At 52.0% G+C, this 24834-nt stretch overlaps 2 protein-coding genes across 2 annotated transcripts in view; both read right to left on the bottom strand.

Annotated features, from left to right (window-relative positions):
* Positions 1 to 12821, bottom strand: part of JAM3 (junctional adhesion molecule 3) — a 79359-nt gene extending 66538 nt beyond the window's left edge. The window contains exon 1 of the mRNA XM_078608259.1: positions 12699 to 12821. Within this exon, the coding sequence (XP_078464385.1) occupies positions 12699 to 12759 (61 nt within the window). The 5' untranslated portion in view covers positions 12760 to 12821. The remainder of the gene's footprint in view (positions 1 to 12698) is intronic.
* Positions 12822 to 22759: 9938 nt separating this feature from the next.
* REXO2 (RNA exonuclease 2) overlaps positions 22760 to 24834 on the bottom strand; it is a 34976-nt gene continuing 32901 nt past the window's right edge. The window contains exon 7 of the mRNA XM_078608256.1: positions 22760 to 23198. Coding sequence (XP_078464382.1) covers positions 23075 to 23198 — 124 coding nt within the window. The 3' untranslated portion in view covers positions 22760 to 23074. The remainder of the gene's footprint in view (positions 23199 to 24834) is intronic.

Below are 24834 nucleotides of genomic sequence, written 5' to 3'. Positions count from 1 at the left end.
GAAGAGAAGCGGAGGGAGGTGGCGGCAGCGACAGCGAGCAGCAGGTAGCCGACGCTGCAGCGGTCGAGGAGGGGAAGGAAGGAAGAGTGGGGTAGACCTTTTCCCAACCGAGGCAAGGCACAGGGTGACCGCAACAACGCTGTCGTACGGAGCAGGTGAGGAGGTGCAAGCTGGTGTGTGTGAAGCCCTCGGGGGGGGAGGGGGGGCGCGGAACTTCATGCCTTCAGACATTCATCCCGGGCCACCATCTATGTGAGGCAAGGAGGGTGCTGGCCCACCCACTCCACTCACCCACCCACCCACGTGCCCACTCACCCTGCTCACCCACCCAGAATCTTGAGAATCAGTCTCTTCACATCGACTGCAGGGGGAATCCAATGAGGTCAGAAGCTCTTTCTCACAGATGTCCGGTACGGGGCGCGTCATCACCCAGCACACTCACCCACCCCACTCACCCAGCCCACTCACCCATCCACCCCTCACCATGCTGTGCTGACACAGACTAATTGTGAAATACGGGAGGTTAAAAGCATTGTAAAGTGCCTCTTCTTCCCTTGTGCTGTCGGGTCGGTCAGCATGCTCTAAATTTCACGTGTAATTGACCGCTCGCCAGAAATAAACCCCCCTCCTGGCATGGCTCTGGATTTAAAACGGACGGTGCCATTAGCTGGCACCCAACGGCAAAGCCCGCCGGCCTGCCCAAGAGCCGACGACACTTCCCACGTACGACAAGAACGGTTCCACAATGCACGGCGCACGACTACCCTCGGTTGCACTCTATTACAAAGACAAAGAGCCCCCGTGTAGCCTTAACAGACGGTTGGGGGCAAGTGCTGTTTGCGAGCGGTACCTGTGAAGTCCCACACGGCACACGAGGGCGTGGGTGGCAGGAACCACGCAGGGCAGCCTTTGTCTCCCCAGTTCCGATGTTAACACAACCCAACAGGTATTCATTTGAAGCTAAGTCGACCTATGGGAGGCCCAGGACCTGTTGAGATAATCCGCACTGGTGTTGGCCGCGAGGAGGAATCAAACTTTGGTCGCCGGGGTTCGTAGCGCCGCACGCTAACCACTGCAACCAACCGGTCCACACACATCTTCGTCATAGATCAATGACACAGGATAATGCCATAGCCGCATGAAAATAAAATCTAAGTAATATTTGAAAGTGCTATAATATTCTCAACAAATAAAGGTTAATAATGGATTGATGTGTTTTGTAAATAATACAGTGCAATATTTTCGGGCAACGCTAGCTTTGCAGAAATGAAATGCATGAATAAATGAAGAGAGGGAATGCCATGCATGAAATCATTTGCCGCGTATCGTGCCGTCTCTGTAGGATGGTGGAAGAGAAGGAGTCTGGGTAATGGTGACTCAGGGGTCAGTGCCCTGGGCTGACACCGCTGAGATCCTGGGTTCAAATCCGGGCAGCCACCACCTGTCATTAAACCGGGTTCCCGAGTGTAACGGGTTCATTGTCGTCCACTTGAGAAGTCCGTTTAATCACAGGCGGTAGCTGCCCCGATTTGAGCCCAGGATCTCAGCGGTGTCAGCTCAGTTCTCCGACTCCTGGGTGAATGGTCTTGAGCCCGGTTCACCAATGACTCTCACAGAGACCCACAGACTTACATAGAGACCCAATGGCTCACGCAGAGACAGATACACTCCTAAAAAGACCCACAGGCTCACAGAGGCCGAGTTGTTGCACAAATGACTGCGCACAAAATCCATAATCCGAAAATGAGGTTTCAATTACAATTGTCATATTGCCGCTACATATTTTTGGGTTGATTGCCATGCGGCGGATCACTCGCTGAATGGCAATCCCAAGGGGTTGCCCGTTTGGTGAATGATGAAGTTTTGCGTGGGGCTCCCCGGGCTGCTGCCTGGCAGTGTGGTGCCACTGCTGTCCGCAAGACCTCTGAATGAATTCTTGTTCTCGTAACATCACCGCACATCCCCAGTTGAAAAAGCAGCAACGATAACAAAAAACGATGGATTTTGAAAGACAGGAATGTGCTTATTGGATCTCGTTTCATCGTGACAAGCTACAGGCAACGGTGGTAAAGGTGGAGCCCTGTAATTGCTTGCTCATGCCACGGCCGGCAGAAGGTGTGAGTATCCAGTTTCCTCCAACACACACACACACACAGACACACAGACACACACACACATGCGCACGCCGGTCGGCTCACCGTGGTGCTCCAATCTACACTGCCGGACCTGCCAGCAGAGAACAGTGTTTCCGCAGTACAGTGGAATAACGGTGCTGGACAGGCCCCAGTGAGGACTGCCCGGCCCCACACCGTGCCCAGGGGCTCTGCCCTGAGCCAGGGCTGAGCACCTGATGACGGATGCATGTGTTTTGCCCGAAACGTCGTGATTCAATGTATTTTGTTTTATATCTACGTGACTTTACCGAAAGAACCAAGAGTATGTATCCCTGCATTCACGAAAACTTCAAATCTAGATGTTAACTATCTCGCCTGGTATACAGGAGGTCGTGGTTTCGATCCCAACCCTGACGAGTTTGCATTGTTCTCCCCACGATCGCGAGGATTTTTTTCCCTGTGGCCGCGTGCCTTTTCCCTTCATGTACAAACGTGCGTTTAGAGTATTTGGCTGCTATAAATTTCCACGTGATAAGCCACTTCGTCAAGCTATCATTTGTGATCGCCAAGTCGCTTCTGAAAAAGAGCTACACAGCTCAGTGGCTCTTACCTGGTAAGAAATAGAATCGAGTGCGACTGTAATCGTCGCATTTGATTGTGAGAACTGTTCGTAGATGTACCGGCGAGCTCAAACTTAAACGACCGGCGTCTTGAAATGATTGTGCACGTGACGATTGAATTTGTTTGTCAATGCCGAATGGTGGTGGGTTTGTTGACGGGAGTATGACCAGATCATTGTGGCCTGAACCCAACAAGTGAACTATGAACTCATAACACTCGACTGGCTCCATAACCCAAAACGCTCAATGTTGATAACCCACGACCTCCTGTATACCAGGCGAGGTAGGTAACATCTCGCCACCGTGGCGGCCTTGCTTTTCTCCATCTACCCATGACCAACCGGTCTTCTTTACGTCCATGCCAGTCGTTTATTACGGTGCTGCATCTTGGTACGGTGGTCAGTCCGCATGGTAAAGCGGGGAGCCCGGGCCAAGTTCAGAGATCACACGCCGCACTGCAGGTCACAACAACACAAACTCACACACCACACTCACACACCGCACTCACACACCACACTCACACACCACACTCACACACTACACTGCAGGTCACAACAACACACACTCACACACCACACTCACACACCACACTCACACACCACACTCACACACCACACTCACACACTACACTGCAGGTCACAACAACACAAACTCACACACCACACTCACACACCACACTCACACACCACACTGCAGGTCACAACAACACACACTCACACACCACACTCACACACCACACTCACACACCACTCACACACCACACTCACATACCACACTCACACACCACACTTACACACTACACTGCAGGTCACAACAACACACACTCACACACCACACTCACACACCACACTCACACACCACTCACACACCACACTCACACACCACACTCACACACCACACTCACACACAACACTTACACACTACACTGCAGGTCACAACAACACACACTCACACACCACACTCACACACCACACTCACACACCACACTCACACACCACACTCACACACCACACTCACACACCACACTCACACACCACACTTACACACTACACTGCAGGTCACAACAACACACACTCACACACCACACTCACACACCACACTCACACACCACACTCACACACCACACTCACACACCACACTCACACACCACACTCACACACCACACTCACACACTACACTGCAGGTCACAACAACACACACTCACACACCACACTCACACACCACACGCACACACCACACTCACACACCACACTCACACATCACACTTACACACTACACTGCAGGTCACAACAACACACTCACACACCACACTCACACACCACACTCACACACCACACTCACACACTACACTGCAGGTCACAACAACACACACTCACACACCACACTCACACACCACACTCACACACCACACTCACACACCACACTTACACACTACACTGCAGGTCACAACAACACACACTCACACACCACACTCACACACCACACTCACACACCACACTCACACACCACACTCACACACCACACTCACACACCACACTTACACACTACACTGCAGGTCACAACAACACACACTCACACACCACACTCACACACCACACTCACACACCACTCACACACCACACTCACACACCACACTCACACACCACACTCACACACTACACTTACACACTACACTGCAGGTCACAACAACACGCACTCACACACCACACTCACACACCACACTCACACACCACACTCACACACCACACTGCAGGTCACAACAACACACACTCACACACCACATTCACACACCACACTCACACACCACACTCACACACCACACTCACACACCACACTCACACACCACACTCACACACCACACTTACACACCACACTCACACACTACACTGCAGGTCACAACAACACACACTCACACACCACACTCACACACCACACTCACACACCACACTCACACACCACACTCACACATCACACTTACACACTACACTGCAGGTCACAACAACACACTCACACACCACACTCACACACCACACTCACACACCACACTCACACACTACACTGCAGGTCACAACAACACACACTCACACACCACACTCACACACCACACTCACACACCACACTCACACACCACACTCACACACCACACACCACACTCACACACCACACTCACACACTACACTGCAGGTCACAACAACACACACTCACACCACACTCACGCATCACACACACCACCCTCACGCACCACACACACCACACTGCAGGTCACAGCACTCATCTCTCTGCTTCCCCCCTCGCACTGCTCCACTTCAGAGTCCCCAGCGACTGAAACACGTGACCACTCTCGACTCGTGCAAGACAACCCTGACAGTGGCGTTCGTTGCCGACCGATTGACGCCATCGGCCATTCGCGTCTGCGCTCAGCAATTGTGCAAAAATATATATAAATAGAGATACACCGCATGTATAATTGTTAATAATGATACAAACGCAAGTGCTCAGGAGGGAACGCTGACCGGAGGAGCGCCGCGATGCCGTTGTGCCACCTGCACGACCGCCTCGCCCGTCACTCGGCCGTGGAGGCACTGAGAGTTACCCACTGCCGCCAGAACTGATGCTTCGTTCGCCGATGGAGCATCGCCGATGAGCATCGCCGATGAGCATCGCCGATGGAGCATCGCCGATGAGCATCGCCGGCGTCGCGAGCTTCAATGGAGCGTCGCGTTCTCGTGTCGTGGCGCTCGCATGCGGGCACCGGGCGGTGTCCATATTCCCACACATCATCACCGAGCCCGTCACGAGTGCATGCGAGCAACTTGCCGGCACAATCAACGCTGGGCCACGAAGCAGCCGTGGCGGCAACATCCAACTCCCAAGACGACACCCACCCAGGATGACACCCAACTCCCAGGACGACACCGTGAGAGGCGGAACGCAAATCGTCTGCAGGAACACGCCGATCGCGAGGAAGGTGGTGGCTTGTGGACGTGAATACCACTGCGGCAGCTGGTGCTCATGCTGAAACAGATATGGCAATTCGTTTTGCTGGCTTTTCGAAAGGTTACCGGGCCAATTATAAAGCCTCGCACTTAATGCTGGGAAATGAGCCGATAACCCCCCGTGCAATGGGAAAAGCGAGGCAATTCTGCATTACACAAAAACAGATAATCAGAGTATCCACTTGTATTGCATTGCTACACGAGCAGTAAGTGGAAGTGACAATTTCAACAAGTTGACATTCTTTGAACGTTCTAAGGCGCTTGTTCAGAGACAGGAAGAGTTCATTAACGCGGCACTGCCCGTGGAGACAAACCGGACAGCTGTGGAAAAGAGCTTCATAGCTCATCGGATTCCTCCTCCAGTCTAAATAAACATTCCGATTCTGACAACTCTCGCTTGCGTTTGTGCCACTTTGCTGCGACATGCTGGATTACAGAGTCATCCGTGGAGCGGTGGTGAGGAGGCCAGTGCGCGATGAGCCTGACGAGTGGAGTTCGATCCCCAAGCACGGCTCACGTCGGTGGCGAGCGACAACTTGAAACGGTGGTCCTGGGCCTTCGTCGCGTTCGGCAACCCGCGCTAACCCCACATGGTGAAGTATGGTCAAACAAACCCCCGTGACCGACACGGAGTGAGGAGGCCTTTGTCCTATCAGCGAATTTGCAAAGTTCTCTAAATCATCATCATCACCATCACGAGGATGACGCACACAAGAATGGCCATGAAACGTGGTTAGACTAAATGCGAAGCACTCTGTGAATCACGCAACCCGCATCCTGTGTGTACTGACGTGGAAATTCGACTGGCGTCAGGTACTAACTGCTGTGCTGACATTTTTCATGGGCGCAAGCTCCGGTTGTGTGCATGCCTAGAGTGATTACGCCATGGGATTATCTCCGCAAAATACACGCATACATTTTATCCAACTGGGATAGGCACAGACATACAGAAATCACTGAGGGTGGAGCGGTGGCGTGGTGGTTAGCGCACCGCGCTATACACCTCACGAAGCTTCGTTTAATGCCCAGCCACGGGTGACATCGGTGGCGAGCGATGCCTGACACGGCCCTGGCCCCATGGCCACCTTCACCAATCAGCACTGACTGACGACCATCGTGGTGACGTATGGCAAAAACAACCACCAGCACCAATACGGCACGGGCAGGCGTTCATCGAGCAGTCGGTTGACAAAGGGGCTGTAGTTTTTAAAATGCATAACCACGTTTAGCAGAGAAGTACAAAACACATTTAAACACACCACCGCATTTGTTATTCGGACTGATTCTTAACAGGACGAAGGCCACTGATGAAACGGAATCCCACTAACCGTATATATATTATGAAGCTTGGAGGTTGTTTGGTTTGCACTCTCACACCACCGTGCATTCTTAAATTTTAATAAACAGAAACCCATAAACACCGTGGCATCAGCAGACATTCATCAGCCTGCACAGAGCAACGCATTGCAAAGGCTGCGGATTCATGCACGTACAGTCCTGTGCTTCATCGATACACGCTTAGATTGATGGGCGAGCAACAAGGATACTGCACACAATCACAATACATACAACATACACACGATACCAAGACAAAGATCCCCCGTATAGCCTTAGCAGACATTTGGGGGCAAGCGTTGTTCGCGAGTAGCACCTATGAAGGCGGGGGTAGGTGGCCAGCACCATGTCCGACCGCCTTTGTCTCCCCACACCGCACCAGGTACTCATTTTTGGCTGAGTCAACTTCAGAGAGGCCCAGGATTGGTTTAGATAATCGTCACTGGTGTTGGCCGTGAGCGCTACACTACCGCTCCCCCAATCTTCCACAGCACAGCGCACACACACACACACATGCGCAACAGGTCTGTATACATCTGTGCAATATAATACTGCACATGTAATATCTACACGCACTCAGTGCTACATCTACCCCCCCCCCCATCCTCTACGACAATGCACCCCTTTCGAAGGTCGATCTTCGGCTTCGCTCCTCTGGGCTGCCGAACGAGTTCTGTGCAAACTGAGAAAGCTGCAAGGACGCATGGCCGACTCCTTGCACTCCACTGCAGCTCCATCGATGCAAGGAATCAACAGGTTCGGTCTCGACTTGACTTGAAGCAGTTGCTGCGGTCACCGACAGGGGCAGGGGGACATCCACCGCAGAGCCCTGGCGCTCGCCTCCCCCTGCTTTCGGGGCCCCGCCGCGGTTCTCAGCATGGCAGCGACCAATCCCAGAAGGGACCCCGTGGGGGTTGGAGAACAATCTTCGTCGGAAAGCTGTGGACATTCCTTCCCTCTAACAACAACAAAACGCCTCACAGCACGTTCCCTCCTGTTGTTGTGGGGGCCACCACCTCTTGGGTTGTGGCCAACCAGCGTCAGGGTTTGCGTGAAACTCCCCCCGAATGTCGGGGCCGACCTCCTACCGGGCTTAGGATACAGTCAGCTGGGGCAACCTCAACAATGCTTGAACAAATTGGTTCAAGACAGGCACAACTTGGGACAGGTTTCGAGATTCGCAATCGCATCGGCAGTCAGCCTGGCTTGGACCATTGGTTCAACGCAAGCGCGACTCTGGAGCGGTTTCGACATTCGCAGTCTCATCAGCAGAGTCTGGCTTGCTTGAGACATTGGTTCTATCATATTGGGGGGTGACGCATCCCAATAACCACAGCCGAAATGGCGAGGACCAGGAGCTAGGACCACGTGACCCAGAGCAATGACTTGCTCATCCTATTACTGCAGTGGGAGGCCACCCTGCCCAGAAGTTGTGGGGGCACCCATCACCCTAATCCCCACCACCCCCAGAGATGTGGTCACCCTTGAAATACATCAACCAACCCCATAACTACCCACGTCTCCCACCTCCCTCCACCCACGTCTCCCATCTCCCTCCACCCGCGTCTCCCACCTCCCTCCACCCGCATCTCTCATCTCCCTCCACCGACGTCTCCTATCTCCCTCCACCCGCGTCTCCCACCTCCCTCCACCCGCGTCTCTCATCTCCCTCCACCCACGTCTCTCATCTCCCTCCACCCACGTCTCTCATCTCCCTCCACCCACGTCTCTCATCTCCCTCCACCCGCGTCTCCCACCTCCCTCCACCCACGTCTCCCATCTCCCTCCACCCACGTCTCTCATCTCCCTCCACCCACGTCTCCCATCTCCCTCCACCCACGTCTCCCATCTCCCTCCACCCGAGTCTCCTATCTCCCTCCACCCACGTCTCTCATCTCCCTCCACCCACGTCTCCCATCTCCCTCCACCCACGTCTCCCATCTCCCTCCACCCGAGTCTCCTATCTCCCTCCACCCACGTCTCTCATCTACCCACCCGCGTCTCCCATCTCCCTCCACCCACGTCTCTCATCTCCCTCCACCCACGTCTCTCATCACCCTCCACCCACGTCTCTCATCTCCCTCCACCCGAGTCTCTCATCTCCCTCCACCCACGTCTCTCATCTCCCTCCACCCACGTCTCTCATCTCCCTCCACCCACGTCTCTCATCTCCCTCCACCCGAGTCTCTCATCTCCCTCCACCCACGTCTCCCATCTCCCTCCACCCACGTCTCTCATCTCCCTCCACCCACGTCTCCCATCTCCCTCCACCCACGTCTCTCATCTCCCTCCACCCACGTCTCCCATCTCCCTCCACCCACGTCTCCCATCTCCCTCCACCCACGTCTCCCATCTCCCTCCACCCACGTCTCTCATCTCCCTCCACCCACGTCTCTCATCTCCCTCCACCCACGTCTCCCATCTCCCTCCACCCACGTCTCCCATCTCCCTCCACCCACGTCTCTCATCTCCCTCCACCCACGTCTCCCATCTCCCTCCACCCACGTCTCTCATCTCCCTCCACCCGAGTCTCTCATCTCCCTCCACCCACGTCTCTCATCTCCCTCCACCCACGTCTCTCATCTCCCTCCACCCACGTCTCCCATCTCCCTCCACCCACGTCTCTCATCTCCCTCCACCCACGTCTCTCATCTCCCTCCACCCACGTCTCTCATCTCCCTCCACCCACGTCTCTCATCTCCCTCCACCCACGTCTCCCATCTCCCTCCACCCACGTCTCTCATCTCCCTCCACCCACGTCTCCCATCTCCCTCCACCCACGTCTCTCATCTCCCTCCACCCACGTCTCTCATCTCCCTCCACCCGAGTCTCTCATCTCCCTCCACCCACGTCTCTCATCTCCCTCCACCCACGTCTCTCATCTCCCTCCACCCGCGTCTCTCATCTCCCTCCACCCGAGTCTCATCTCCCTCCACCCACGTCTCCCATCTCCCTCCACCCACGTCTCTCATCTCCCTCCACCCACGTCTCTCATCTCCCTCCACCCGAGTCTCCCATCTCCCTCCACCCACGTCTCTCATCTCCCTCCACCCACGTCTCCCATCTCCCTCCACCCACGTCTCTCATCTCCCTCCACCCACGTCTCCCATCTCCCTCCACCCACGTCTCTCATCTCCCTCCACCCACGTCTCTCATCTCCCTCCACCCACGTCTCCCATCTCCCTCCACCCACGTCTCCCATCTCCCTCCACCCACGTCTCCCATCTCCCTCCACCCACGTCTCTCATCTCCCTCCACCCACGTCTCCCATCTCCCTCCACCCACGTCTCTCATCTCCCTCCACCCGAGTCTCTCATCTCCCTCCACCCACGTCTCTCATCTCCCTCCACCCACGTCTCTCATCTCCCTCCACCCACGTCTCCCATCTCCCTCCACCCACGTCTCTCATCTCCCTCCACCCACGTCTCCCATCTCCCTCCACCCACGTCTCTCATCTCCCTCCACCCACGTCTCCCATCTCCCTCCACCCACGTCTCTCATCTCCCTCCACCCACGTCTCCCATCTCCCTCCACCCGAGTCTCTCATCTCCCTCCACCCGAGTCTCTCATCTCCCTCCACCCGAGTCTCTCATCTCCCTCCACCCGAGTCTCTCATCTCCCTCCACCCACGTCTCTCATCTCCCTCCACCCGAGTCTCTCATCTCCCTCCACCCACGTCTCTCATCTCCCTCCACCCGCGTCTCTCATCTCCCTCCACCCGAGTCTCATCTCCCTCCACCCACGTCTCCCATCTCCCTCCACCCACGTCTCCCATCTCCCTCCACCCATGTCTCTCATCTCCCTCCACCCGAGTCTCTCATCTCCCTCCACCCGCGTCTCCCATCTCCCTCCACCCGCGTATCCCATCTCCCTCCACCCACGTCTCCCATCTCCCTCCACCCGAGTCTCATCTCCCTCCACCCACGTCTCCCATCTCCCTCCACCCACGTCTCCCATCTCCCTCCACCCACGTCTCTCATCTCCCTCCACCCGAGTCTCTCATCTCCCTCCACCCGCGTCTCCCATCTCCCTCCACCCGCGTATCCCATCTCCCTCCACCCACGTCTCTCATCTCCCTCCACCCGAGTCTCATCTCCATCCACCCACGTCTCCCATCTCCCTCCACCCGAGTCTCTCATCTCCCTCCACCCGAGTCTCTCATCTCCCTCCACCCGCGTCTCCCATCTCCCTCCACCCGAGTCTCTCATCTCCCTCCACCCGAGTCTCTCATCTCCCTCCACCCGAGTCTCTCATCTCCCTCCACCCACGTCTCCCATCTCCCTCCACCCGCGTCTCCCATCTCCCTCCACCCACGTCTCCCATCTCCCTCCACCCACGTCTCCCATCTCCCTCCACCCGCGTCTCTCATCTCCCTCCACCCGCGTCTCTCATCTCCCTCCACCCACGTCTCTCATCTCCCTCCACCCGCGTCTCTCATCTCCCTCCACCCACGTCTCCCATCTCCCTCCACCCACGTCTCCCATCTCCCTCCACCCGCGTCTCTCATCTCCCTCCACCCGCGTCTCTCATCTCCCTCCACCCGAGTCTCCCATCTCCCTCCACCCACGTCTCTCATCTCCCTCCACCCGAGTCTCTCATCTCCCTCCACCCACGTCTCCCATCTCCCTCCACCCACGTCTCCCATCTCCCTCCACCCACGTCTCCCATCTCCCTCCACCCGCTTCTCCCATCTCCCTCCACCCACGTCTCTCATCTCCCTCCACCCACGTCTCCCATCTCCCTCCACCCGCTTCTCCCATCTCCCTCCACCCACGTCTCCCATCTCCCTCCACCCACGTCTCCCATCTCCCTCCACCCACGTCTCCCATCTCCCTCCACCCGCTTCTCCCATCTCCCTCCACCCACGTCTCCCATCTCCCTCCACCCACGTCTCTCATCTCCCTCCACCCGAGTCTCTCATCTCCCTCCACCCACGTCTCCCATCTCCCTCCACCCACGTCTCTCATCTCCCTCCACCCACGTCTCCCATCTCCCTCCACCCACGTCTCCCATCTCCCTCCACCCGCGTCTCTCATCTCCCTCCACCCGAGTCTCATCTCCCTCCACCCACGTCTCCCATCTCCCTCCACCCGCGTCTCCCATCTCCCTCCAACCACGTCTCCCATCTCCCTCCACCCACGTCTCCCATCTCCCACTGACCGGTCCCGTTATTCGTCCCTCCCGCACCCTCAGCTCGCATCACTCAGACCTGTAGCCAGCACCCCCCACTCAGCACCACCCCCCTCACCACCACCCCCCTCACCACCCTCACCACCCCCCCCGACTCAGCACCACCCCCTCACCCCCCTCACCACCACCACCCTCACCACCACCCCCCACTCAGCACCACCCTCACCACCCCACTCAGCACCACCCCCTCACCCCCCTCACCACCCCCCTCACCACCCCACTCAGCACCCCCCTCACCACCACCACTCCCCTCGTCTCCCGCACGATCTCCGTGGCCGCGTCTCCCCCCCCCCCGCCGCTCGCTCCCAGCGCGGACCGAGAGTCTCTCCCCCACCCCCCAGCCCAACTCCTCACGGGGGGGACCAGGGGGACCGGGGGGACCCCCCAGACGAGGTGGAAGGTGAAGAGGGGAACGAGGGCGACGAGGAGACCGCGGCCCGTACCTTGAGAGAGCAGCAGCAGCAGCGGCAGGAGCAGCAGCAGCGGCGCGGCCGTGGGCGCCATGATGGGAGAGGCGGCAGCGGCTCCTCCCTGCGACTCCCTCCGCCTCCTGCTGCTGCTGATGGTGGTGGGGGTGGGGGTGGTGGTGGTGGTAGTGGGGGTAGTGGGGGTGGTAGTGGGGGGTGCGGCTGGGAAACCTCCCTCACAACATCGTCAGCGTCACAACAACAACAATCTCACACCATCAACAACACAGCAGCCTCACTCACAACAACATCGTCAGCATCACAACAACAACAACAATCTCACTCACAACAACATCGTCATCATCACAACATCGTCATCACATCATCATCGGAGCTGCCCTACCTAACAACATCATCACAAAAACCTCACACCACAGCAGCCTACCTCACATCACATCATCATCACTCATCATCATCACATCATCATCACCACTCATCATCATCACATAATCATCACATCATCACTCATCATCATCACTCACTCATCATCACATCATCACTCATCACATCATCACTCATCATCATCACATCATCATCACTCATCACATCATCACTCATCACATCATCACTCATCACATCATCACTCATCATCATCACATCATCATCACTCATCACATCATCACTCATCATCATCACATCATCATCACATCATCATCATCACATCATCATCACTCATCATCACTCATCATCATCACATCATGACCATCACTCATCATCACATCAGCATCACTCCACATCATCACTCATCATCACATCATCACTCATCATCATAACCTTCCTCACATAACTACACCGCAGCAACTTCCCGAGCAACACCATCCACAGCATCGCAGAAGCCTCCATCACAACATCAACACAACATCAACACAACATCACCATCGTAGCTGCCCTACCTCACGACATCACCATCACAGCCTCCCTCACGCCACGGCTGTTTCACACCACAGCAACTTCCCGAGCAACACCATCCACAGCATCGCAGCTGACTCACAACATCAACACATCATCATCATCACAGCCTCCCTCACAACATCAACACAACATCATTACAGCCTCCCTTACATCATCAACACATCATCATCACAGCCTCCCTTACAACATCAACACATCATCACAGCCTCCCTCACAACATCAACACATCATCATCACAGCCTCCCTCACAACATCAACACAACATCATCACAGCCTCCCTCACAACATCAACACATCATCATCACAGCATCCCTCACAACATCAACACAACATCATCATCACAGCCTCCCTTACATCATCAACACATCATCACAGCCTCCCTTACATCATCAACACAACATCATCATCACAGCCTCCCTTACATCATCAACACATCATCATCACAGCCTCCCTCACACCATCAACACAACATCATCATCACAGCCTCCCTTACATCATCAACACATCATCACAGCCTCCCTTACATCATCAACACAACATCATCATCACAGCCTCCCTTACATCAACACAACATCATCACAGCCTCTCTTACATCAACACATCATCACAACAGCCTCCCCTTACATCAACACATCATCACAACAGCCTCCCTTACATCATCATCACAGCCTCCCCTCATCATCACCATCCATCCTTCTTACTCCAACCATCATATCCCTCATCTCTCATCTCCTCCTATTATAATGATCCGTTGTTGCCATGTGTTTGGTCTCTTTATCATCGATCTTTCGCTGCTTTATGTTGTATTATTTATTTCCCCATCCCGTAAACTTTTAAGCACAATTTCCATGTTGGTGCTCCCTCTCTCTCTAAATGTGTTCTTCTCTGCAACGCTCTTGGCCCACGGCGTTGAGCGCAGTTTTATTCCGTGCGTCGATCGCGTCCCGTTCGTAATTGTTCCCCCCTCCCCATGTCGGTTTCCCCATTTGTCCACAATTTGAGTGTGTGTGCTTGTGTGTGTGTGTGCTTGTGTGTGTGTGTGCTTGTGTGTGTGTGCTTGTGTGTGTGTGCTTGTGTGTGTGTGCTCGTGTGTGTGTGCTCGTGTGTGTTTATCGCTTTCCCCACACTTCACTGAACTCACCGCGAGACACGCAGCACGCGCCTTGCACCGTCGCAGCAGCAGCAGCCAAGTGCGATGATCACACGTGGGTCACCACACGTGTGGTGTGGTTGTTGTGTCACCACACGTGTGTTGTTGTTGTGTCACCACACGTGTGGTGTTGTTGTTGTGTCATCACGTGTGGTGTTGTTGTGTCACCACACGTGTGGTGTGGTTGTTGTGTCACCACACGTGTGGTGTTGTGTCACCAGACGTGTGGTGTTGTTGTTGTGTCACCACACGTGTGGTGTTGTTGTTGTGTCATCACGTGTGTTGTGTCATCACGTGTGGTGTTGTTGTTGTTGTGTCACCACGCGTGTGGTGTTGTTGTGTCACCACACGTGTGTTGTTGTTGTTGTGTCACCACACGTGTGGTGTTGTTGTTGTGTCACCACGCGTGTGGTGTTGTTGTTGTTGTGTCACCACACGTGTGGTGTTGTTGTGTCACCACACGTGTGGTGTTGTTGTTGTGTCACCACGCGTGTGGTGGTGTTGTTGTTGTGTCACCACACGTGTGGTGTTGTTGTGTCACCACGCGTGTGGTGTTGTTGTTGTTGTGTCACCACACGTGTGGTGTTGTTGTGTCACCACACGTGTGGTGTTGTTGTGTCACCACACGTGTGGTGTTGTTGTTGTGTCATCACGTGTGGTGTTGTTGTTGTGTCACCACACGTGTGGTGTTGTTGTGTCACCACACGTGTGGTGTTGTTGTTGTGTCACCACACGTGTGGTGTTGTTGTGTCACCACACGTGTGGTGTTGTTGTTGTGTCACCACACGTGTGGTGTTGTTGTTGTGTCATCACGTGTGGTGTTGTTGTGTCACCACACGTGTGGTGTGGTTGTTGTGTCACCACACGTGTGGTGTTGTTGTTGTGTCACCACACGTGTGGTGTTGTGTCACCACACGTGTGGTGGTGTTGTTGTGTCACCACGTGTGGTGGTGTTGTTGTGTCACCACGTGTGGTGTTGTTGTTGTGTCACCACACGTGTGGTGTTGTTATTGTTGTGTCACCACACGTGTGGTGTTGTTGTTGTGTCATCACGTGTGGTGTTGTTGTGTCACCACGTGTGGTGGTGTTGTTGTGTCACCACGTGTGGTGTTGTTGTTGTGTCACCACACGTGTGGTGTTGTTATTGTTGTGTCACCACACGTGTGGTGTTGTTGTTGTTGTGTCACCACACGTGTGGTGTTGTTGTTGTGTCACCACACGTGTGGTGTTGTTGTTGTGTCCCCACACGTGTGGTGTTGTTGTGTCACCACACGTGTGGTGTTGTTGTTGTGTCACCACACGTGTGGTGTTGTTGTTGTGTCACCACACGTGTGGTGTTGTTGTTGTGTCACCACACGTGTGGTGTTGTTGTGTCACCACACGTGTGGTGTTGTTGTTGTGTCACCACACGTGTGGTGTTGTTGTTGTGTCACCACACGTGTGGTGTTGTTATTGTTGTGTCACCACACGTGTGGTGTTGTGTCACCACACGTGTGGTGTTGTTGTTGTGTCACCACACGTGTGGTGTTGTTGTTGTGTCACCACGCGTGTGGTGTTGTTGTTGTGTCACCACACGTGTGGTGTGGTTGTTGTGTCATCACGTGTGGTGGTGTTGTTGTTGTGTCACCACACGTGTGGTGTTGTTGTTGTGTCACCACACGTGTGGTGGTGTTGTTGTGTCACCACACGTGTGGTGTGGTTGTTGTGTCATCACGTGTGGTGTTGTTGTGTCACCACACGTGTGGTGTTGTTGTTGTGTCACCACACGTGTGGTGTTGTTGTTGTGTCACCACACGTGTGGTGTTGTTGTTGTGTCACCACACGTGTGGTGTTGTTGTTGTGTCGGCGAGTCAAGGGCGTGGTGCTGGTGGACAGCAGCAGCAGCGTGTGGCCAAGAGGGCCCTGCGCTGGTGAACTACGAACCCGGCCACACGGGTTCGATTCCCGCTCGCGGCCAACACCTTGAACACCCAGTGACGATTGTTATCTGAGTCGGTCCTAGGCATCCCCCGAGGTCGACTCAGCCTCAAATGAGTCCCTGGTTCGATGTGTAAACGTCGCCGCTGGGGCAGACAAAGGTGGCCGGCCGTGGTGTTGGCCACCCACCCCCTCGTTTGCTGTGCTGGCCTTGATAGGTGCTCGCTAACAGCATTTGCCCAAACAGTCTGTTAAGGCGACACGGGGGATCTTTGTCTTTGGTGGATGATGATGTGCGTCAAGTTTTCAAGTTTATTTTTTGATTGAACCGCGTGGGAACTCAAGGGACGGGCATTAGCATCTCGTTGCAAGAGGTGACCCGGGTCACCTAAGTGGCGAAAAGCAAAACGAATACAACAAAGTACAGCAATGTGGAACATCGAAATCGCAAGTGTGAATGGGGGGGGAAGTTGAGGATGTTCGATCCTTTTAGCGTACTGAACAAACCGTTGGAGGTACACAACAGGAACACCCCAGCAGAGTTTGTGTATATCGAGGGCAATTATTGAAGGCGGAACAGGATCGAAAGAGTTCACTAATGAAGAGAGCAAGGGCGGAGTGGGGTGCTGTTTGGAACGCGCTGAAGTTGCTACTGACTTGCTACCAGAGGTGGGACAAAGTCATTGTTATGCAAGTCCAAGTCGAGTCGCAAGTCATCAAATTCATGACTCGAGTCTGACTCGAGTCCAAGTCACATGACTCGAGTCCACATCTCATAGGTGGGACAAAGTCATTGTTATGCAAGTCCAAGTCGAGTCGCAAGTCATCAAATTCATGACTCGAGTCTGACTCGAGTCCAAGTCACATGACTCGAGTCCACACCTCTGCTTGCTACTGTGATGCACAACGACGGAGCAGTTTGCCGAAAAAACATTCTCAACTGGTGCATATTCATACCTGTCAAACCCTTATCAGTGCTCCTACCCTATTACAGACCAACTCAGACCTTATTGCAGTGGCGGCTCCTGCAAAATCTCTCAGGGGGGGCAAATGTCTGGATGATTGATAAGGTCCACCCATGCAATGAATAAATTAACAGCTTAAGCATGTAAAGGCAACTTCACTTCTTTAATATTAATGAAAAATAAAGTGACTCTTACAATACATCTTGTTTGTTTATATACTCACTATTAAAACAAACCACTCAAGTTTATTTTATTAAAGATTCCACTAGGTGGCGATAAATTATATTGTTGGATGAAACGTGCTTACGTATGATGACGTTAGCACGTATGATGACGTAAGCACGTTAGTGCATGCCCTCCCGGAAGCCATAGAGAATGCATTGCAGCGCCCCCGTTCGAAAAAAAACATCTTTTAATGTAAGTCTATGGGACCACTCGGGGCGATTCTCAGCCGTAGTGAAATCGCCCAAAAAGAGGCGGTACTCCACAGAACGTGACATGACGCTGATTGGACTATATCCAGAGGCTGACAGTGACGGCTAGCGTGACTCTGTGGTTGAATGACATTGGTGGTGCGTCGCCCAATCGCCCTAATGAAGAAACCGCCCCTGCCTTATTGGTCACCCCGTGCCCCTTATACATCTCAACGTTCATCCTACAAATCCTGCATTGAAACGTCTGTTCGCCGTATGGACCTGAAAACTCAATTTCCCTGTACAAGAATACGGGGTAAACCGTATGGGTTGACAGGTTTGCACATTGCCTGCCATGGCATATGAACAGATGGACTCTGACAATGCACATGGAATAATAGCTGAGAAGTGAAAATCAGCATCGAGAGATGCATGCCGGGAAGGGAATTACAGAGACAGAGGAGCACAGATATTATTACTATCTGGTTCTTAAGGTAAAAAAATAGAATGCCTATTAAATAATAATAATATGTATTCTATTATTTTATTTATTTTATTTCTACGTGACTTTACCGAAAGAACCAAAAAGTAATTCCTGCAGTCACGAAAGCTTCAAATCAAGTTTGAGCAGATATGTACATTACACTTTTTTCTCACCGTACGTAGCCAACCAAGATAATCGAAGATAAGAGAACCTTCCAAAAGTGGACCTTTTGGACTTGACGAGAGCGAGTGGGCTTGAGGAAGATATTTCACAAGAAGGGATGATAGACGAGACGGATGATGGAGTGGCAGCCAAAGGTGTGAATATGTCCTGGAGGACAACCTTGGCAGAGATGGAGCTAATTTGCAGGAAAAATGCATTCGAAAAATTCCAGTTGTCTTCTAATTAAATATCCTAGACACTTTAATAAGTACAAATAAGTGTGTTCACGTTCTCAAGGTTTTTATATATATATAAATAAGTAAAGCTTAAATTGTGTAAACATAATAACATAAACACGTCCCTTGGAGCAGAAATAGCATGCGCCTGGCAAGCTAGGTTCAAGATAAGGGCAATGCCTCCTTATATATCATGCCCATTAGTGGCTTCCTCAAAACTCGGAGATTGGCTGGCTCACTTAAGCCAAAGTCTTGAGATGCAACGATCAACAGAGAAGTTTACAAATGTGTAGTGAGTTCAACTGAGTCGCAGTCGTACTCTTTGGAGGCAGCAAATGTATTGATACCAACACAAAGGGGTAACTGCCTCTTTACCAGATAACAACCTGTGGTGGTGGACCACCGGGCTAACTACACCTTCGGGCGTGTCCTCTCCTTTGGCTGTCAACCTATTAAACTAAACTTCTTATATTACCAGGTAAGGCCCACTGAGCTATATAGCTCTTTTTCAGAAGCGACCTGGCCACAAATGATAGCTCAACGAAACGGCTTATCGTATGGAAATATATAGTAGCCAAATACTCTAAACGCAATTTCTAAATGAGGGAAAAACCGGAGGACCCGGAGAAAAATCCACGCGACCATGGGGAGAGCATGCAAAACTCGAAATATCCAGGCGTAGGCTCGGGGTCGAACCCACGACCTCCTGTATACCAGGCGAGGGAGTTAACATCTCGTGATGCGTCCTGACCAAGCGAACTTTTCTTTACAATCGGGATGACATCCGATTTGCATTCGTTCCATGATCTACGTGCTCCTCTGCTGTCAGTGTGATACTGAGCATGCATATTATCCTCTTGTGAGATTTCCCTGGACACTCCACATGCGCCCACTACCCTCCACATGCATATTACTCATTAACACAGACACTGGCCAAACTTTTCCCACAGGACCCTCCATACTTGTTTCCTTCTTGAAGATGATTCCAAGCACACATTTCACGTGATGGTCAAACTCCCTTTACCCAAGACAAGTTTATTCAAGGGTACACTTTTACAAGTCCAAAACTCAGATATAACATTAACAAGCGATTTTGTCCCTGTTGACATAGTTTCCAAATTGATTCAAAGTAGGCAATTAAAAATGGGAGGAACAGAGGTAAACCTATTTTTTTTATTAAATTTACACCTGCACATATAACAGTAATTTATTTTTATATTTTTTATCTGAATCCTGTTATAAAACGATGTACGTCTAAATACTAGACTTAAGGCCGTTCAAAATATGACTACAAATGCACATGGCTACATTAAGGCTGGGAAATTATTATTCAGCTTACCTACATAGTTTATTGCAATGAACCATTCCAATTTGTATGATATATTTTTTCAATACGGATTATGTAAAACAAAATACAGTAACGATTAAAAAAAGCTTTTCGTCTTATACAAACGTCACATCTGAAGTCATCCCACCCAGTGCGGTTTGGGCGACTCGTTTAGATATCACAGCAATGGGCTGTAGTAGAATGCATGTTGCAAGCTGCAAGGAGGCATGGAGGCCCTCGAATGAAGGCAAGATGTCTGTTGTCGACTTGGGGACTGACATTTGCAATCGGGTCATTCGTAATGACTTGCAAACATAATGTAACCATGTCAGCTAACAATGCAGCTGTATCTATGGGACCTTTTTGCCCGCATCAAAAAAGGATGAAAAATAACAAGAGGTTTTACCCTTTCTGGCGATGAAACATGTGTTAAGATGTTCAAACACCAAACAGATACCTTTTGCAAGGCATCACGTCTGCACTAACCACACGTGCTTGTGACAAAGCATGCAAACAAACATGCTCTGACAATAGATGCATTGTCCTTGATGCCTTGTAAAATCTATCTATTTGGTCTTTGAATATCTTAACACCTGTTGCATTGCCAGAAAGGGTCAAATCTATTATTTTTCATCAACGCTGCTGTATGTAATTACAATCGATCCCAGCTCCGGTATATTACTTTACATCCCAAATACACTGCACGGAATGCTGCATGGATACGCAAAAAATACACAACAAAGGACTTACAGAAGTTCAGAATGTATTGATACGTGGAACATTAAAACATATATATTTGCGATTTTGTCCTTGGTATCAAAACATTTCCCCTTATGTGGCTAAGATGTTAACAAATCAAATCACCCTCTCGAAAGCTCTTTTTAAGTTCACATATATCACGATGCAGGGCTACTATGCATTTAGTCCAGCCCTTCACGAGTTGTAAGCAGTAGCATGCTACAATGAGAACGTCTCCATCTCTCCGTCATGCCTACTATCGTGAAGCAAGCTTGACTGCTTTGACCTAGACGGAGTAACGCAGCACTGAGTGCGCTCGTAAAACACCAACCCCACAAGTCGTGGAAAGCCAGTGTACTGCATTGCTGAAAATACAAATAAACAATGGTATTGGTAGGTGGTGCTTAAAGACATCAGCATTGGCTACATTTGACTCAAGCGTGCGTGCGTTTCAATGCCATGCAGCAGTAACGCGGCTGTCGCCACGTATACCTGCCGAGAAACAGGCTGGCCACAACGTTGAGCAGGGCGCTAGGCAAATCCTAATCACGGTACACCCAAGTGTCCTATCAGCTAATCACCGAGGGCTACCGTCGACTGCATTGACAGGTTTAGGCAAGTCACTTCTACTCGTACTGTCTCAATACATTTGGCCAATAATCTACAACTGCACAAGGAAATGTATTTAAGTAAGATTCATACAAGGCCATGCAGAGTAAGTAGCAACACAAAGCATGATGATGTCCCCGACTGGTGGAACGTTCTTTCCTGCCGAGGGGCCCCTGGGAGTGTAATGTCATTCAATTGCTGGCACACCTGCACTCTCCTATCATCACACAGGATCAATACAATTGCAGCAGGACGAACGCTCGCTGCCACGCGTCCCACTTGTGCGCATCGTATGCACACTTCGGCAATGCTCCGATGCCGTCGATTTCAGCTCGAGTACCCTCACCGCTCAGCGCACAGGAGTGAGCATCGTGGCAATGCTTTCCAAATGAAAAACACCGGTCCTAATTTTGCTCGAGAAATGTACGTTGCAACTGCACGGGGGTTTCTTTCATGGTTGGGCCGCAAAGCTCTCCTCCCAACGTGCTGCCGGGTTGCACCGCGGTGTCGAGTGGCACCATGCCCGACACTTCGCTCCACGAGCCGGGAGCTTTTGCAGTTGACGAAGCTTCCGCAGTTTCTGAACTCCCCTTACCTGAAGCGACACCTCTAAATCATGAGACCTAGGCACAAACGTGATAACGAAGGCACTGCCTGGGGAACGTCGATCAGGAGCCGCGTGTGTATGGTTCGGCCAAGGCACGAGGGGTTCGGCCTGGTCCAAGTTCGCACCGCATCGTCCTTTGCAAAACCCAAAACGTCAAACATCGAGCTGTTGCATGCAACAGGGAACGCCGAAATGTATTTCTCCCACAATTTTATGAATCCAAATAACAAAAGTCGCCCGGTGTGGCACAGGCTACGCTGACGCCGCCTCTCCACTCCAGTCATTACCGGGGCCTTTTATCGAGAAATAGAGCATACACCAGCATTGTTATAGCAAGGACATTTTCTTTCTGCTCGCTCTAAAGGATCTCTCGCACAATCCGTGACATTTAAATATTCACGTACAGCATCTATGTGTGTGTGAGGCAGTGTTAATGGTGACAGCGGTGGTGAGATGCTTTTGTCCGTGGGCACCAGCGCAATGTTTCCAGTTTGTCTTTTATATGCACGAATGCCAATTCAGCGTTCTACATTTTATTTGAAACTCCGTTACAAAATCAAACGGGACACACAAATACACGTAAAACAAACCATTTCACGACCTGTGTGTAAAGGAATGATGCGTGTCGCCAACGTCTGCATTGCCTATTTGAGGATACACAGTTGTAAGGGCTGAAAGAATGGGCATTGGCAGTGGGCAACATGCACGTGCGGTGTTTTGTCTACGGCATGGGTGAGGGCATCCTAATCCGTGTTGGTGCCACTGCTGCGTTGTGCAGCGTGCGGATCGTCGACTTGGGTCGGTGGGTCGGTCGGCCGCCACGCGGGGGTCATCAGGATGAGCGTGGCTCGTCGGTGCCGTGCGATTGCGTGGCCGCGCTCGCCGGGCTCGGCTTGAAGACGTTCCCTCGGTAAAACTGCAGCTCCTTGATGCTCTCGTTGATGTCCTCCACGGCCCTGGAAGCAACAACACCATGGTCATCGTCATAATCGTCGTCTTCAACACCAAGTTCCATCAGAGAGATCGTGTAACTGTGTCGTCAAACCCGCCACCACACGACAGAGCTGTCGACTGACGAGGCTGGTTGGAATTACCGGCGAAACGTCGTACCGGAATGGTAAATGTTGTGGGTTTACTCTCCAACACACCGGTGTGCTGAACTAGTAACGAATTGGGATGTTTTGTTTACGTGAAAACCCTTACTAATTGGCTGTGTCGGGTGGTGGTGGGTTTCACGACGCATTTATATTTACGCGATCTAACCCAAAAAAAGCGTCCATTATGGATATTGGTCACAAAAGCCTACGTGTTAAACACCAACTTCATTACTTGGCAATGGTGGTAGATCTGGGATGAGGAGTGATGGAGCCAAGCCCTGCCATCCCCCTCTCCTGGGAAACATCTTGATCTACTTCATCGTATGGATGGTATTTAAGCCAAAACAATGAGATAACCAGTCAAGATGCATGTGAAGAAAAGAAGCGGGATGTAGAATTCCCAAGGAAAATGAACACAAACAGAACAACAGACTCGAGAATATACTCCATGTACACAAAATCACTGTAATCCAATGTATTCGTAAGCGTAAAAACACGTACACTAACAAACACAGACAAATAGAGATATACGGAGGCTGACCTCAGTGAATTGGGTAATCATAGAAGGTGGCTTTCCACGTGGGTGGACAGTAGAGCGGTAGGAAACAAGTGTGAGAGTGCCAATTCTAGCCAATTCCGCACGGATGGAAATTTGCTCCGTCTGCCTCTGCGACACCATCATCACGACAAGTCCCAGAGACGTCAACCGCCAGTTAGAGGGAGGGAGCTGACATCAAAGCACGCTGTTGACACAGTGTTGACTGGTCCTGCCAATAGGTTCACGCAAAACGCGCGACGGCGACAGTTTTAGCGACATGCAGCCACAGCGCGGGGCGAGAGCGCTGGAACACACCCCGGCTGCGTGTTAGCTCTTGCTCTACACCGACGATTCAACGGCAGTTAATGTCAAATGCTGCCGTGGTGGTGCATTGGGACGGGTTAGCACGCTGGGCTTGCCAAATCCATTGGTCACCGCAAGTTTCGATCTCCCACCATTTACACCAAGCAGGATAAATGGATTGCACTGCAGTCAATGGGCAAGTCATTTGTAGTAAGATAAGGTGTGAATCCTCAGACCGGTTATTGCTGATCACTAAAATGTTGAGCTTATAGAGGTGAGCATGTGGATAGTTCGGAGACGGTAGTATTCAGCTTCATGTTGAACCCTCTGGATAATGCGTGTTGGGGTTTAAGGGGTTGTGTGTATATGCCCTGGGCTCAAATAGCAAATGAAGGTAGCCTCTGGATGTTTCGAATGAAATCAATGTCTTGGCGCCTCGACGTGTACTGCATGAGATGTGCGGTATAAATAATAAATGATGGTGGTAAAGATGATGAGAAGACAGGGACATTATGATTCCAAGTCAAGACGCAAAGCGCACGGCCCCATTATGAGGCACCGTGTGGTTTTCTTGAGGTTCAGCATTAAGAATACCTTCTACGCAGGCAACCGAGACACACAGTACTAACTAGTAAAACTTAGCTATGTTAAATA

The sequence above is a fragment of the Lampetra planeri genome, chromosome 29, assembly GCF_965212315.1.
Source record: "Lampetra planeri chromosome 29, kcLamPlan1.2.h2, whole genome shotgun sequence".
NCBI lineage: Eukaryota > Metazoa > Chordata > Hyperoartia > Petromyzontiformes > Petromyzontidae > Lampetra > Lampetra planeri.
Note: the sequence above shows the minus strand (reverse complement) of the source record. Positions and strands in the feature narration are given on the sequence as shown.